This window comes from Pristiophorus japonicus, chromosome 3, assembly GCF_044704955.1.
Source record: "Pristiophorus japonicus isolate sPriJap1 chromosome 3, sPriJap1.hap1, whole genome shotgun sequence".
NCBI lineage: Eukaryota > Metazoa > Chordata > Chondrichthyes > Pristiophoridae > Pristiophorus > Pristiophorus japonicus.
The window spans coordinates 117,242,671-117,259,061 of record NC_091979.1 but is presented as its reverse complement, the minus strand read 5'-3'; the positions used below and the strand labels follow the sequence as shown (position 1 = coordinate 117,259,061).

The 16,391-nt window shown below is 43.6% G+C and overlaps 1 protein-coding gene across 1 annotated transcript in view; it reads left to right on the top strand.

Moving 5' to 3' along the window:
- The first annotated feature begins 543 nt into the window (after positions 1-543).
- chrna1 (cholinergic receptor, nicotinic, alpha 1 (muscle)) overlaps positions 544-16,391 on the top strand; it is a 63,132-nt gene continuing 47,284 nt past the window's right edge. Inside the window, exons 1-2 of the mRNA XM_070874714.1 lie at positions 544-770; positions 2,779-2,921. Coding sequence (XP_070730815.1) covers positions 713-770; positions 2,779-2,921 — 201 coding nt within the window. The 5' untranslated portion in view covers positions 544-712. The remainder of the gene's footprint in view (positions 771-2,778; positions 2,922-16,391) is intronic.

Genomic DNA, 16,391 nt, shown 5'->3' with positions numbered 1-16,391 from the left:
GACCTATCTCCTTGCCTGGCTCCTTCCTCAAGATTTTCTAGCGCCTGAAGTTGATACCATGAGGTCTTGATAAAGCACAGAAGTCATTTGCTAAGAAATCACCGCAGCTGTATGTTCTATCAAAAGCTGGAATAGAAAGCACTACTTACCTGTTGTGCCTCCAGGAAGCTGGAGCCACTTTAAGTTTCTGAGTGCTTTTAAACCCTCTCTGCCAACACCCCCTACCATCCCCAGCCAACTCCTATGTTACACAAGAATTGTGCCCATTGCCCAACAACGTAATGAACTGGCTCTGTGAGTTCCAGTGGGGTCAGCGGTGTACTTCACTGGCGGGCAGAGGTGCTCCCCTACTAGCATTACTGCAATGTAAGTGGCCTTCATTGATGGGATTCTCCTTTAATGCTGCTTATTGTTTTACAACTCTTCCTAACTCTTATTTTTCTTGCAACCTGGATCTGGTGAAGTGTTTCGCCAACCCCCCTTTCTCTTTGCAGCTATCAGCTGTCACTGAGACAGGTGGCACAAGAGCGGAACCTTGGGGGAATAGGCAGTTGAAAAGGCAGGAATCCCAGCTCCACTCCTCAGTAAGGAAGGAGCATCAGCTACATTCAGAAATACAGAAGAACTGGCAAGTCTCAAAGCGTGGTGCCTGAATTGTTGGAAGAAAAAGTTTTGCCTGAAAGGACAATAGCCCAATTTTGAAAGCTGGAGAATGATTTCGTGCAATGATCTGCACGCAACATTGGCGATACTTTTATTTTCGTGTGGTGGTAAGGTCACCGAATCTATGCTGGCTTCACTCTGTTCAATTCAGAATTGCAAAATGTTCTCACCGTTTTATAAGTTTTTATAGTTTTGTACAGTTTAATTTGGAAATGCCCGGAGAAACGTTCGGTGCTGAAGATTGACAGCTGCATGTGCTGCCTTGTGCTGCCTGGTTCTATTCCTAGATATCCGTGATACAAATCTCTGATATCCAAGATATGAATGAAGGCTTTGTAAACATAGTTGGTCTTTTATAATCTGGAATATCAATTCACAATCTTATATTACAAAGTGTATTTGATGCAGTATGATCATTTTTTGTATTTCAGTGAGATACGTTTGTAAATCGGTGGATTTTCCAACTGTTGTGCAGTAATGGTCTGAATTTCGGCTCACTTTGGAGTGGTTAATGTTCATCCAAAGTCACTAGTTGGAGTCTGGCTGGGGAGGGGGGTCGGTCAGAAGTGATCAGTGTTACACAGTGGAAATAGTCGTTCTGTGAATGCGCCGGGGTATGTTACCAGGGCTCAGAGCTATTTTTTTTAATGGTCGGGCCGAACTAGTCGAACCTTTGATACATTTAAGCAGTAATACACTATCCAAAGTTAGAAGAGCCAGTGTGAACTAATAAAGGTTGCATTGAAGGTTATATGTTCCCGTTTCTTTAATTTCATTGAAATCTCGTTGTTCCTTATTCGGTGTATGTAAATAAGACGGGGAACATCCATGGGTTTATTCTGAAACTTCTGTGGTTTGTTTCTTGAAATTTGAGATGTCTGATGATCAAATGTCGGACTGCTTTTTAAAGATTCATTTATTTTTTCAAATACTTTCATGGACACGCAGCAGCTGTTTGAGCGTTTGTAACGTGACATGTGGGGTAATCTGCCCTGTAATTCTTCCTGGATGTTAAAAAAATATTCCAGCAATTGAAAACATACGGCTTCTAGAAAAATGTTACAGAAAAATATATTAAGCACATATCTTCGTTGCAATATTTCAATATTATATTTATATTGAAAGCATGTGCGGTATTATCACATCAGCTGAAAGAATAGAAACTTGAATTATTACAATTAAGACATTTGAAATCTATTTTCTCTCTGATTTACGTGTACTTAAACTATAAATATTGTTGAAGTGTAAGAAAAAAAATCAGGTTTATTAAGTCTAACTATGCATGAATTTGAGAGATAGTTCAGAATGAAATGTAATCATTGACAAATTAAAATAAATGGTGTATTATAATGCTAAATAGTTGAACGATAAAATAATTTGTGCTTGCTTTAAATAAATCTTGTAAATATGAGAAAAGCCAATGTTTGGAATAATTTTATATTAAAGCTGCATGCCAGTAATTTCCAAGAGGATTGTCCCAATCCCCCGCTAGAAGATCGGTCCGCGGAAATCCCAGAGAAACGGAGTACATGGGCCTTTACACAATTTCTATAGGGATGCTGCTGATCTTCCGCTAAAGTTACAGGGTGAGATTGGGGAAACACCGCGGAAATTCGGCCTTGATTTCAGATATTAGTTATAGAAGGCTCAATTTGAATCCGAACTAATAATACATTACTAATATAATTATCCTTCAAAAGAAACTACATTTCAGAGCAGTAAAATGTGAGTGGAAGTCCGATTCTCCGAGTATGGGTTAGCTGTTAAGGTAACTTCAAAATGAAGGTCAGGTGCTTTTCACAGAGTGGGAGATAGATTGAAAGATGTCAGTGCAGATGACTCTTATCGACAAGCAGCCAGTTTAAGAACACGATAAACAAATACAGTTGGCCAAAGAATGGTGTATAGTCTAAGTGAGTTGAAAAAAAGGAAATAATAAATAAGACGCAGTCAAATTAGAGAAAACAGAGAGAAAGAAAATTGTGCAAATAGTAAATATAAATTTGCAATTTTAATAGATCAATTTTTTTATTTGAAAAAATATAGTTAGGCCTAAAAGAGATTTTTTGGTGTAGGATGTCTTGCAAAACATATTTTTGTCTTGTCTTTCCTCAGGGCTGGTGCTGGCTTCTGAACATGAGACCCGACTGGTGGCTACTTTATTCCAAAACTACAACTATGTGATTCGTCCAGTGGAGAATCACAATCTTGCAGTTAATGTTACGGTGGGACTACAGCTCATTCAACTCATCAATGTGGTATGAACCAAACAAATTTCTTTGTTTATGGAAGAATGATCCTCTACATTTACCAGCTACCTCCCACGCACAACTATCCTCTTACATACTGCAGTACTTGGTTGCATTACTCAATTAAACAGGATAAGAGCACAACAAAGTAGCCCACAAAGGCAGAATTATGGATTTGAAACTAAATTGCAATGATGTTATACACTTTCATAATTATATTGGATTTCAGAACTATATTTTACAAGTTATCAGATTTGTCATAAACTGCCATTAGCTGACACTTACAAAAGACATAATATTCCGCAGGAGGTCTCTCGATCTTGCATAGGATTACATAGGATATATGGCACATAAACAGGCCATTTGGCCCAAACGGTCCATGCCGGCATTTATGCTCCACTTGCGCCTCCTCCCGTCTTTCCTCATCTAAATATATCAGCATAACCTTCTATTCCTTTCTCCCTCATATGATTGTCTAGCCTCCCCTTAAATGCATCTATGCTATTCGCTTCAACCACTCCCTGTGAGTTCCACATTCTCACCACTCTTTGGGTAAAGAAGTTTCTTTGAATTCTCTATTGGATTTATAGTGACTATCTTATATTGTTGGCCTCTAGTTATGCCCTTCCTCACAAGTGAAAACATTCTCTCTGTATCCACGCTATCAAAACCTTTCATAATTTTAAAGACCTCTATTAGGTCACCCCTCAGCCTTCTTTTTTCAAGAGAAAAGAGACCCACTGGGGGCTAGAATTTCCACAAAGTCCATCAGCGAACGATTGCCGCCCCAAAAACTGCTAAGGCTGGAAAGATTATCGCTGGCGAAAACTTCCTGAAAAAAAATGTAAAAATCCGCCCAGTGAAAAATATGAACCTTGCACCCCAATCAGGACGGAAAAGTGCAATTTCAGCTAGATTGGGCGGTACCTAAAGAAAATGGGCGAAAAATTAAAAATCTGCAGGTTGGGCCTAACACCAAAAAAAGAATAAAAATAATTTTTAAAAAACCTAACTAAAAAATCCCCCAAAAACATTTCCAAGACACTTTTAAATTAAATGACCCCAACAGATTTTGAAAATAAATAGTACAAGACCAATCACTTACCTTTTTCTTGCAGACCTACTTACCTAACAGCTTTGTTGATCCTCGTGGGCGCTTTTAACATTTTTGTTTTATACTTACCTACGGGTCCCCACTCAGCCGAAGATCACGCCAGCATGCCAGCAGTCCGCTCCCCAGACGTACTTTGAAACCACTGGTGTGCCTCAGCTGAGGAATTTTTCGCCGACCCGATTCTCGCCCAAAACGGCCAATACTGCCGAGAAACCGGGCGGTGAAACAGTGCAAATTCTAGCCCCAGCTTGTTCATTCTTTCCTGATATATATACCCTCGCATTTCTGGTATTATCCTTGTTATTCTTCTCTGTACCCTCTCCAGTGCCTCTATATCCTTTTTATAATATGGCGACCAGAACTGTACACAGTACTCTAAGTGTGGTCTAATCAAGGTTCAATACAGATTTAGCATAACTTCCCTACTTTTCAATTCTATACCTCTTGAAATAAACACTAGTGCTTGGTTTACTTTTTTTTATGGCCTTCCTAACCTGTGTCACAACTTTTAGAGATTTGTGTATTTATACTCCAAGATCTCTTTGTTTCTCTACCCCACCTAGAATTGCACCCTCCAATAATAGGTGACTTCACTATTCTTCCTACCAAAATGTAATACCTCACATTTATCTGTGTTGAACTTCATTTACCAATTATATGCCCTATCTGCAAGTTTTTTAATGTCCTCCTGTAATGTGTTGCAGTCCTTCTCAGTATTGACTATCCCCCTGAATTTGGTGTCATCTGTAAATTTAGAAATTGTGTTTTTGATTCCAAAGTCTAAATCATTAATATAAATTGTGAACAACAGTGGTCCCAGCACTGATTCTTGTGGAACACCACTATCCCCCATCTGCCACTGTGAATAGCTACCCTCTGTCATGAAGCCAACAAGCTATCCATTCTGCTACTTGTTCCCTGACTCTGCATTGTCTGACCTTGTTCATCAGTCTATTATGGGGTACCTTACCGAAAGCCTTTTAAAAATCTAGATAAATTGCATCTACTGCATTACCATTGTCTACTCTCTCTGTTAACTCTTCAAAAAGTTCAATGAAGTTGGTCAAGCAAGACTTTCCCTTTTGAAATCCATGCTGACTATTCATTATTATATTTTTGGTTTCTAGATGTTCTTCTATTTTCTCCTTTAGTAGGGATTACATTATTTTTCCTACCACCGACATTAAGCTGACTGGTCTGCAATTCCTTGGACATGTTCTATCCTCCTTCTGAAATATAGGTATTACATTAGCGATCTTCCAGTCCTCTGGCACGTCACCTTTTTCTAATGAATTATTAAATATGTATCGTACCTTCCGCCATAACTTCGGTGGGAGATCTGCGGAATCCCTAGAGAAACAGTGCAATATTTGTACAACAAAACTTTTTAATCCAGAGAGGAAGAAAAGCTAACATTTCCTTTCAATTTTCTTGTGTGACGATATATGATGACTTCAAAATTCCACATGGTGATTTGTGTCAGATTTACCGCATTGAATCTGGAATTGCATTCGCCAATAATCTCCAGAGTTGAATTTTCCAAAATGTGCTCAATTCGCTCATTTAAATATCCGGTGGTGGTTATCCAGCACAAATCCCATGTAAATCAGGAGCTAGGACTGCTTTGCCTTTAGAATGGCACCTTAAAAATGCCAAGTTTAGCTGAAGAATGCAGCAGAAAGCTGGAGGAGCAGTACGAAAGTGTTTGGATCAGAGTTCACCGTCAGGTTTCTGCACTAGATGGCTCCTGTTAGTCCTTAGTCTCTTAGTCGCAATTTTCAAGAATGCCTTCCCTTGAAAGATCTGCCACAAATAATCGAAGAAAGGAAGAGTACTGCAAAAAGTAACAAAAGAGCTCTCAATTTCAGTGAGACTGAGGTCCAAACCCTGCTCAAGGAGATTGAGTGATGGAGGGAGAAGGCTATGGGTCCCCATGGGAGGAAGTTGGAAAAATGTCCCTCGTACCATGTGGAGGAAGGTGGCACTGACACCAATTCTCTCACTCACAGAATTGCAGACTAGTGATACAAGAAGTCCAATGACATGACCAGAAAAGGCAAGGTAACACACTGGCCACTCTCTCTTGAGCACTAGCACACTCTTCAACCTTTAAAGTTAAACGCTGTACAATTAACAATTACACTTTTGTTAAGGGGAGCACTAACTCAGGACCTTACGGTATATTTGGCCACCTCCTCTAACAACAATTGGTTGCATGCAGAACCATAAAACCGCTTCCTCTATTTTAACAAGGTAATACCACCATATCTTACATCAGTTGCTGAATTATTCTCCTTGATCATACCCAAACTCTGGCAGGTTCACTGCAGAAATAACAGGAAAATGGGGCAGAGAAGCCTATCACCGCCTCAACCTAAATTGCTATACCACCTCGGACCATTGCTCAATGCCCCATCCTTGCCTGTGGCATGTAAATGCTGGTGGGAGGTAGGGCCCGGGTTCCTTTCCTATTTCCCTTCTATCTGCTCCAGTTAGCACCATGCCCCAGGCTGCCTGTTGGAAGAACATCATTAATGACCCAAAACCCAGGGAAATAGGTCAAGGTTGGGGCAGAGTTGGATGGGCAAGATGAAGTCCCACCCTGTCACTACTTGTTCCAAAAATAGCATGCAGGCCTATCTATATAATGCTACCGAGGAGACAGCCCTCAATTGTTACCCTTTGCCTAACTTACTTAATTTTGTTGGAGAAGAAACTTGTGCACAATGTCTACAAGAGGTACTAGTAAGGACATCACCAATAGCAAGCAGCTCACCACCCCCTATAAGGAGCAGGCCATGGAGCCAGATGAGAAGGTACTTTGCCCGTGCTGTGGGAGATAATGAGATCAGGGTGTGCCACTTTAGTCACTCATTCTTAGTTTGGACTCTAATTTCCTGCAGATCCACCACTTTATTAGGGGGAAAATCATGAGCAAGTGTGGGAGTAGGAGAGACAGAACTTCTTCCTTCAGACTATAAGGATGATGCTGAAGAACAAAAGGATTTGAAGGTCAACCTACTCATGAATCCCTGAACCAAGATCCTACCTCTCTGCCACAATTCACTTCAACTCACCCCTTGCATCACTTGATTTTTCAATCCCACTCTCCAGCTCACCCAGGGGGAATTAGAATGTATGGGAGGATGAGGCATCGGATGGTTTGCAGAGCATGAGGGAGCTGGAGGAGTGGGAGTTGATGAGGATGTACCACCTTCCCAGGAGAGGCTGAGCAGAAGGCTGCCCATGGCTTCATAGTGGTGGGACTCAGAACTCAATGGTACACAAATAAAAACAGAAAATGCTGAAAATACTTAGCAGATCAGGCAGCATCTGTGGCGAGAGAAACATTAACTCTGTTTCTCCCTCCACGGATGCTGCCTGACTGATTGAGTATTTCGATCATTTTCTGTTTCTATTGCAGATTTCCATCATCCGCAGTATTTTGCTTTTGTATGCAATGGTACTCGCCTGCAATTAAGGATGCTTGAGGAATCACACCTACATGCAGGCTCTGAGGTGGGTGGCAACTAACAGGTGTGAATATATAGGGCTGGATTTTTGGCTCATTTGCGCCCTGCTTAGCGCTTGGGCGGGGCGCAAAAATGATTTTTTTTGGGGGCGCAAAATGAGGCACACAACATTTTGAGCCAATAGTTTTGTGGTGGTGCTAAAATTGGATGCTCAAGCAGCGCTTCCGATGCCTGGACCACTCTGGATGCTGCCTGCAATACTCCCCTCAGCAGATCTCTGCGTTCATTGTGGTGTGCTGCATGCTACACAACTAAGCCTTCATGAGGGGACAGGATTTGCCAATGGGGACTGCGGAACCACCTCACAAGAGAGGGGTGAGGAGGAGGAGGAGGAGGAGGAAGACGAGAAAGAGGAGCCTAGCGAGGAACCCGTGCCACCACTACCACAACCACAGGAGAGGCCTCGTGGAACTTTTGCCGCTGCAAAAGCCTTATGTCAGCAGTTCATAATTCAAAGCGTTGCCTGGCCACTCTATTCCACCATGTTGACTATTCCCCTTCTTATTCTGCAAATGAGACACTACACAGGAATGGTTAAGGTGAACAAAAGAATTTATTAAACATTGTAAACTTTTTGAACTTTATAAATGTAATTGTGATGTTAAACTTTAATAAAAAATGTATTAAACATTGTGAACTTTTATAACTTTCTGAACAGAATTAGGAAAGTGAAAATTTTAATAAAATAACAACAACAACAAAACAACAACCCCTACCCCACTGTTTTTTACCACCGGCTCTTCCCCCCCAACCCCCTTACCCTTATTCCGCTCCCTCGCCTGATGCCCCTACCCAACGTGGCACCAAGAGTTCGTGCAGCATGGCAGCCAGAGTCCTGCTGAATTGGAGGGAAAGACATTGGAGATGCCATCTGGGGACACACTGGATCAGCTCGTGGAATGGAAGGCCCGGCTTCTGATTGGCGAGCCTCTTTATCTGAGTTGCCAGTCACAAGTGGTGCGGTTCTGGGGACACCAGTGTGACTGGTGGAGACCACCAGCCTTGTGTGGGTATTGATGGCCTTGCAAGTTTCGCGGCTCGCACGGACAATCTGCGACCCTACCTCCGTTTTGGTCGCAGTGAATTTCTCGATGCTCATGGGAATCCTACCCAGGACATCAAGGAGCTGACGGGTGAGCTGGATGCTCTCCCTGGACAGTCCCACCATGTCCAGTTCCACATCTGCCTGGCTGTCAGCAGACTGACTTTGCCGATTCACCCTCCGGAGAGATGGCATACGGAATTCGACCCCAGAACTGCGTTGCTGTATGCCACTAGTCCCAGGAGCCTCAGAGATCTCAAAGCCCGGGAATGTAAGATCATCTCGGATAAGGTGCATGCCGGTGGCAAAAGAGGTGTCGAATGCATCTGCCTCCCCTCCGGAGTAGGCTGATCACTAAATTCCTCTTCCTCTTCCTCCTCCTCCCCCACATGATGGCCTGACGTGGCGGGTTGATGTGGCATATGTGACTGGTCATCTGGAAGTAGAAAGCAACAGATGAATGGTTAGCAGCAGGGGAAGGGGCAGTGTGACATGAGGAAGGTCACATCGCACATGCTCATTTGAAGGACCGCCGCTACTCCATTTTATGTAGTCCAGAGACACTGCATGATATTGCCCCAACCCTAGTCCACAGACACTGCATCACATTGCCTCAACCCTAATCCACAGACACTGCATCACATTGCCCCAACCCAGCCCAGAGAGTGTGCAGGACTTACCCACAGTATTCAAGCAGGGGTCAGCACACCCACGGGCAGTTGCCTGACCTGAGACATCAATGAGACCTGCCACTCGCTCCTCCAGGTCGGTGAGCGGCAGGGTCTGAGGCGGACCGCTGCCTGTCCGCTGCTGCTCCCTGCGATTGTGTGACTTCTTTGCCTGCAAAGATGAAAATGGGAATGCTTACAAGAGGGTCCATCTGCTCTTGTGGCACACACAGATAGCCACCAAAGCACTTATACCATACTGTGTGAATGTAATGCAGTCCTCTGTTTAATGGCCATGGAAGTTGCACGTAGTTCATCAGGAGGACTTCGAAGTGCAAAACATCTTTTGAGATCTCAGAAAGCAATCTTAATAATGTGTAAAGATCATTCATGGCAAATAGGGTGCCAAACTAACAAATAGTGTGTCAGATTTATAATTTAAGTAATGAAGGAGTGCATCAATAAAAATTGTATTCACTCTAATGACCCTCGAAAGATTATTGAATTTCTTTCGGCACTGTGTTACACTTTTTACAACAGTGTTGCAGGCAAAGACTTCCTCTGCAATTTGCCTCCAGATTCTGTTAAAAATTGATGGGAGGGGTCTAGATCCACCCCTCCTGTACAATTCAGGCCATCTCTGCTCCACAGCCCCACAAGAGCTTTGTTTGCCTCCTATGTAAATAGTCTCGCACGTTGCCTGCTGTCCTCCTCCTCCATCATCAAAATCCAAAAGTAAAATGGCTGATTCAGTCCCGGGTGTACTGCGCATGTGTGCAGTCGCTCCCAGCATTAGCGTTTGCAATCGGACAACAGACCAGAAGCACGGGAAGAAACAAAAAAAAACATTTGCGCATGTGCAGAAGGGCTGATTTTTTTCAGGACGGAAGTTTTGGTTCCTGCGCACAAAATCTGTTGTGTAACACCGGAGTTAGCACTAACACTCGTCGGTAACTTTCATTTGGCTAAAGTTGTGTGCTCTGGCACTAACGTTAACATGGCGCTAAAAAAATAACTTGCGCTGCGATTTGCGCTGGAAACAGGCAAAATAGCAAAAGTCCAAAAACCCAGCCCATAGTCTACTCCCTCACTTGTGGCAATATCAAGGAAACATTTTCTTCATTGCAGGCATCAATGTAGCATATGGCATCTTCATTGGAATCTGCAGTGCTCTGAGCGATGGTCATCCTGTTGTTCTCCTCCATGTATCCCTGGATCCAAAGCAGTTGGGAACCACCTCCTCAGGAATGTCCATATCCGGGGCTTTTTAGATAATTATCTTGTGGAAACTCAGCAGGGTACAACTATATGTAACACATGAGCTGGCGCATACTACATAACCCCTCCCAACCTGTCAAGGCAGCGTAAGCATCTCTTTAAAACCCAAATGTCCACTTGTTGGGTACTTTGGTAGAGGTATGAGCCTGATTGCAGCTCTACTCTCCTGCTGTTGGTGCAACTCTTCGTGGGATCATTATCAATAGAAGGGGTAGGCCTTGACATGCACGAGCCATCATTGCCTTGAGTTTCTTCCTTGAAGAGCTTAGGAAGGTCTGAATTCTGAAGGATGAATCCATCGTGATAACGCCCAGTATATCTCATGGGGTCGGTACGAGGACCACTGCTTTTCTTGATACATATTAATGACTTAGATTTGAGTGTACAGGGCATAATTTCAAAATTTGCAGATGACACTAAACTTGGAAGTATAGTGAACATCGAAGAGGACAGACTTCAAGACGACATAGACAGGCTGATGGAATGGGTGGACACATGGCAGATTAAATTTAACACAAAAAAGTGCAAAGTGATAAATTTTGGTGGGCAGGACAAGGAGAGGCAATATAAACTAAAGAGTACAATTATAAAGGGGTGCAGGAACAGTGAGACCGGGGGCGGGGGAGGGGTGGAGGGGTGGGGGACATATATGCACAAATCATTGAAGTGGCAGGGCAAGTTGAGAAAGTGGTTAAAAAAGCATACAGGATCCTGGCTTCATAAATACAGGCACAGAGTACAAAAGCAAGGAAGTTATGATGAACCTTTATAAAACACTGGTTCGGCCTCAGCTGGAGTATTGTGTTCAATTCTGAGCACCACACTTTGGGAAGGTGTGCGGCCTTAGAGAAGGTGCAGAAAAGATTTACAAGAATGGTTCCAGGGATGAGAGACTTCAGTTATGTGGATAGTCTGGAGAAGCTGGGGTTGTTCTCCTTAGAATAGAAAAGTTTGAGAGGAGATTTGATAGAGGTGTTCAAAATCATGAGGTGTCTGGATAGAGCAGATAGAGATAAACTGTTCCCATTGGCAGAAGAGTCCAGAACCAGAGGACACAGATTTAAGATTTAAGATTTAGGTGATTAGCAGAAGAACCAAAGGCAACATGAGGGAAAACTTGTTGATGTATTTGAGGGTGTTAATTGTAGAAGATCACAAAGCAACAAGTGTGCCTTGTATTGCCCCTTGGACCTTGGGAAAGCCAGAAACCTCCTAAAACTGGATGGTCGTAACTTGCTGCCTTGTCGTGATGCTGAAGGTGGTGAATTCCATAGCTCTCCTGTAATGTGGGTCAGTCACCTGACGAATCTGTGCCAAAACGGCTCTCATCAAAGACACAAATGACATTCTTTGTGACTGTGACTAAGGCAAACTATCCCTCCTCGTCCTTTTTGACTTGTCTACAAGCTTTGACATGGTTGACCACTCTATCCTCTCCAACATCTCTCCACTGTCTTCCAGCTGGGTGAGACTGCACTCGCCTGGTTCCATTCTTATCTATCTAATTGTAGCTAGAGAATCACCTGCAACGGCTTCTCTTCCTGCCCCCGCATCGTTACATCTGGTGTCTCCCAAGGATCTATCCTTGGCCCCCTCCTATTTCTCATCTTAGATACAAATGGGTATGATCTGATAGCCATTACAGAGACGTGGTTGCAAAGTGACTAGGACTGGGAATTAAATATTCCAGGGTATTTGACAATCCGGAAGGACAGACAGACAGGAAAAGGAGGTGGGGTAGCTCTGTTGATAAAGGATGGAATCACTGCAATAGTGAGAAACGATATTGGCTCAAATGATCAAGATGGTGAAACAGTTTGGGTGGAGATAAGGAATAATAAGGGGAAAAAGTCACTGGTGGGCGTAGTCTATAGGCCCCCTAACAGTAACAACTCTGTTGGTCGGAGTATAAACCAGGAAATAGTGAGGGCTTGTAAAAAGGGAACAGCAATAATCATGGGTGATTTTAACCTCCATATTGATTGGACAAATCAAATTGGTCAAGGTAGCCTTGAGGAAGAGTTCATAGAGTGCATAAGGGACGGGTTCCTTGAGCAGTATGTAACAGAACCAACCCGGGGAGCAGGCTATCTTGGATCTGGTCCGGTGTAATGAGACAGGATTAATAAACAATCTCTGAGTAAAGGATCCCCCTGGAATGAATGAACATAGCATGGTTGAATTTCAAATTCAAATGGAGGGTGAGAAAGTTGGATCTCAAACCAGCGTAATAAGCTTAAATAAAGGAGACTATGAAGGTACGAGGGCAGAATTGGCTAAAGTGGACTGGGAAAATAGATTAAAGTGTAGAACGGTTGATGAACAGTGGTGTACATTTAAGGAAATATTTCACAACTCTCAAGAAAAAATATTCCAGTGAGAAGAAAAGGGTGTAAAAGAAAACATAGCCATCCATGGCTAACTGAAGAAATAAAGGACAGTATCCAATTAAAAACAAGGGCATACAAAGTGGGCAAGACTAGTGGGAGGACAGAAGATTGGGAAGCTTTTAAAAGCCAGCAAAGAATGACTAAAAAAATGATTAAGAAAGGGAAGATAGACTATGAAAGTAAACTAGCACGAAATATAAAAACAGATACCAAGAGTTTCTATAGGTATATAAAAAGGAAAAGAGTGGCTAAAGAAAATGTTGGTCCCTTAGAGGACGAGAACAGGGAATTAGTAATGGGGAACATGGAGATGGCAGAAACTCTGAACAAATATTTTGTATCAGTCTTTACGGTAGAGGACACAAACAATATCCCAACAGTGGATAGTCAAAGGGCTATGGGGGTGGGGGCGGGGTGGGGGGAGGAACTTAACACAATCACAATCACTAATGAGATGGTACTCAGTAAGATAATGGGACTAAAGGCAGACAAATCCCTTGGACCTGATGGCTTGCATCCTCGGGTCTTAAGAGAAGTAGCAGCAAGGATTGGTTGTAATTTACCAAAATTCCCTGGATTCTGGGGAGGTCCCAGCAGATCGGAAAACTGAAAATGTAACTCGCCTATTTAAAAAAGGAGGCAGACAAAAAGTAGGAAACTATAGACCAGTTAGCCTAACATCTATAGTTGGTTGGGAAAATGTTGGAGTCCATTATTAAAGAAGCAGTAGCAGGACATTTGGAAAAGCATAATTCAGTCAGGCAGAGTCAGCATGGATTTATGAAGGGGAAGTCATGTTTGCCAAATTTTCTGGAATTCTTTGAGGATGTAACAGACAAGGTGGATAAAGGGGAAACAGTGGATGTGGTATATTTGGACTTCCAGAAGGCATTTGACAAGGTGCCACATAAAAGGTTACTGCACAAGATAAAAGGTCACGGGGTTGGGGGTAATATATTAGCATGGATAGAGGATTGGCTAACTAACAGAGAACAGAGTCAGAAAAAATGGTTCATTCTCTGGTTGGCAACCAGTAACTAGTGGGCTGCCACAGGGATCACAAACCGCTTAGTTCACTGCTCTCAGAAAGCAAAGGTAACAACACCAATGCTTCGTCCCACATTCAAAGATGGGCACTAACATTGTCTGCATATGACTATGTAATCCGCCACAGATCAGGCACTGAGAACTGCGCTGACGCCCTCAGTTTGCTACCATTGCCCACCACTGGGGTGGAAATAGCGCAACCCGCAGACTTGCTTCTGGTAATGGATGCTTTTGAGAGCAAGGGGTCACCCCACATGGCTCGCCAGATCAGGACCTGGACCAGCCAAGACCCTGTGCTATCACTACTAAAAAGCTGCATCCTTAATTGGAGCTGGGTGGCGGTTCCCGGGGAAATGCAAGATGAAATTAAGCCATTCCACCGATGTAAGGATGAATTGTCCATCCAATCGGATTGTCTCCTATGGGGAAATCGTGTGGTTTTGCCAAAAAAAAGCAGGGAAATGTTTATACGTGATCAACACAGTACCCACCCAGGCATAGTCATGATGAAGGCTATCGCCAGGTCGCACGTTTGGTGGCCCAGCATTGACTCTGAATTGGAGTCATGTATACACCAATGCAGCACTTGCTCCCAGTTGAGTAACGCACCCATAGAGGCACCACTGAGCCTATGGTCATGGCCCTCCAAACCGTGGTCCAGGGTCCACGTAGATTTTGCTGGCGCTTTTCTAGGAAAGATGTTTCTAGTAGCAGTGGACACGTACTCTAAATAGATTGAATGTATAATAATTTCATCACGTACGTCCACTGCCACCATTGAAAGCCTCAGGACCATGTTCGCCACCCATGATTTGCCCGTCGTCCTTGTTAGTGACAATGGACTGTGTTTCACCAGCTCGGAATTCAACGAGTTCATGACCCACAATGGCATTAAGCATGTCAGGTCTGCTCTGTTTAAGCCCGCATTCAATGGTCAAGCAGAATGGGCAGTCCAACCATCAAGCAGAGCTTGAAACGCGGAACGGACGGTTCCCCGCAGACCCAGTTATCGCGGGTCCTGCTCAGCTATCGGACGCGTCCCCACTCGCTCACCGGGGATCCCCCTGCAGAATTGTTAATGAAGAGAGCACTCAGAACCAGGCTCTCCTTAGTCCACCTGGATCTCAATGATCATGTAGAAACCCGGCGGCACCGGCATAATGTGTAACACGATCGTGCGACTGTATCGCGTGACATTGAGGTTAATGATCCTGTGTTTGTTCTCAACTACGGTCACAGTCCCAATTGGATTGCTGGCACTGTTTCAGCCAAGGAGGGGAACAGAGTGTTTGTTGTTAAACTGTTGAATGGACAAACGTGCAGAAAGCACTTGGATCAGACCAAACTGAGATTCACTGACAACCAAGAACAGTTTGAAGAAGACTTTATCATCTATGATCCACCAACACACACCCAACCAGCAATCGACCTCCTGTCGACCACGAGTATGAACCCACCCCACTCGACAATCCTACCAGACCAGCTGCGCTGCCGTGCAGCTATGATCCAACCAACTCACCCATGCCAGGATTTCAACTCAGGCGATCGACCCAGGAACGCAGAGTGCCAGATCACCTCAACCTGTAAATAACTTGTACATAAGACTTTGGGGGGGGGTGATGTTATGTATGCAAACCTCACCAATGGTAAGACTTGCCACCAGGGGGCACACCTGTGGGAGACCTAAGGGTCACCTGTGCACCCTGGGCAAGCAGGTATAAAAGGTAATCAACCATGCTGCTTCCTCACTTTGGAGTTACATTAAAGAGACCAAGGTCACAACTGTTTGAGCTTACAACATAGTCTTGTGGCGTTATTCTGAAAACAATAAAGGCCAATGGAATCTTGGCCTTTATTGCAAAGGGGATGGAGTATAAAAGCAGGGAAGTCTTGCTACAGTTAAACAGAGTATTCGTGAGGCCACACCTGGAATACTGTGTACAGTTTTGGTTTCCATATTTACTAAAGGTATACGTGCTTTGGAGGCAGTTCAGAGAAGGTTCACTAGGTTGATTCCGGAGATGAGGGGGTTGACCTATGAGGAAACGTTGAGAAGGTTGGGCCTCTACTCATTGGAATTCAGAAGAATGAGAGATGATCTTATCGAAACATGTAAAATTATGAGGGGGCTTGACAAAGTGGATGCAAGGAGGATGTTTCCACTGATGAGGGAGACTAGAACGAGAGGGCATAATCTTACAATAAGGGGCTGCTCATTTAAAACTGAGATGAGGAGGAATTTCTTCTCTCAGAGGGTTGTAAATCTGTGGAATTCGCTGCCTCAGAGAGCTGTGGAAGCTGGGATATTGAATACATTTAATGCAGAGATAAATAGTTTCTTAACCGATAAGGGATTAAGGAGATTTGGGGAGCGGGCAGGGAAGTGGACCTGAGTCCATGATTGGAT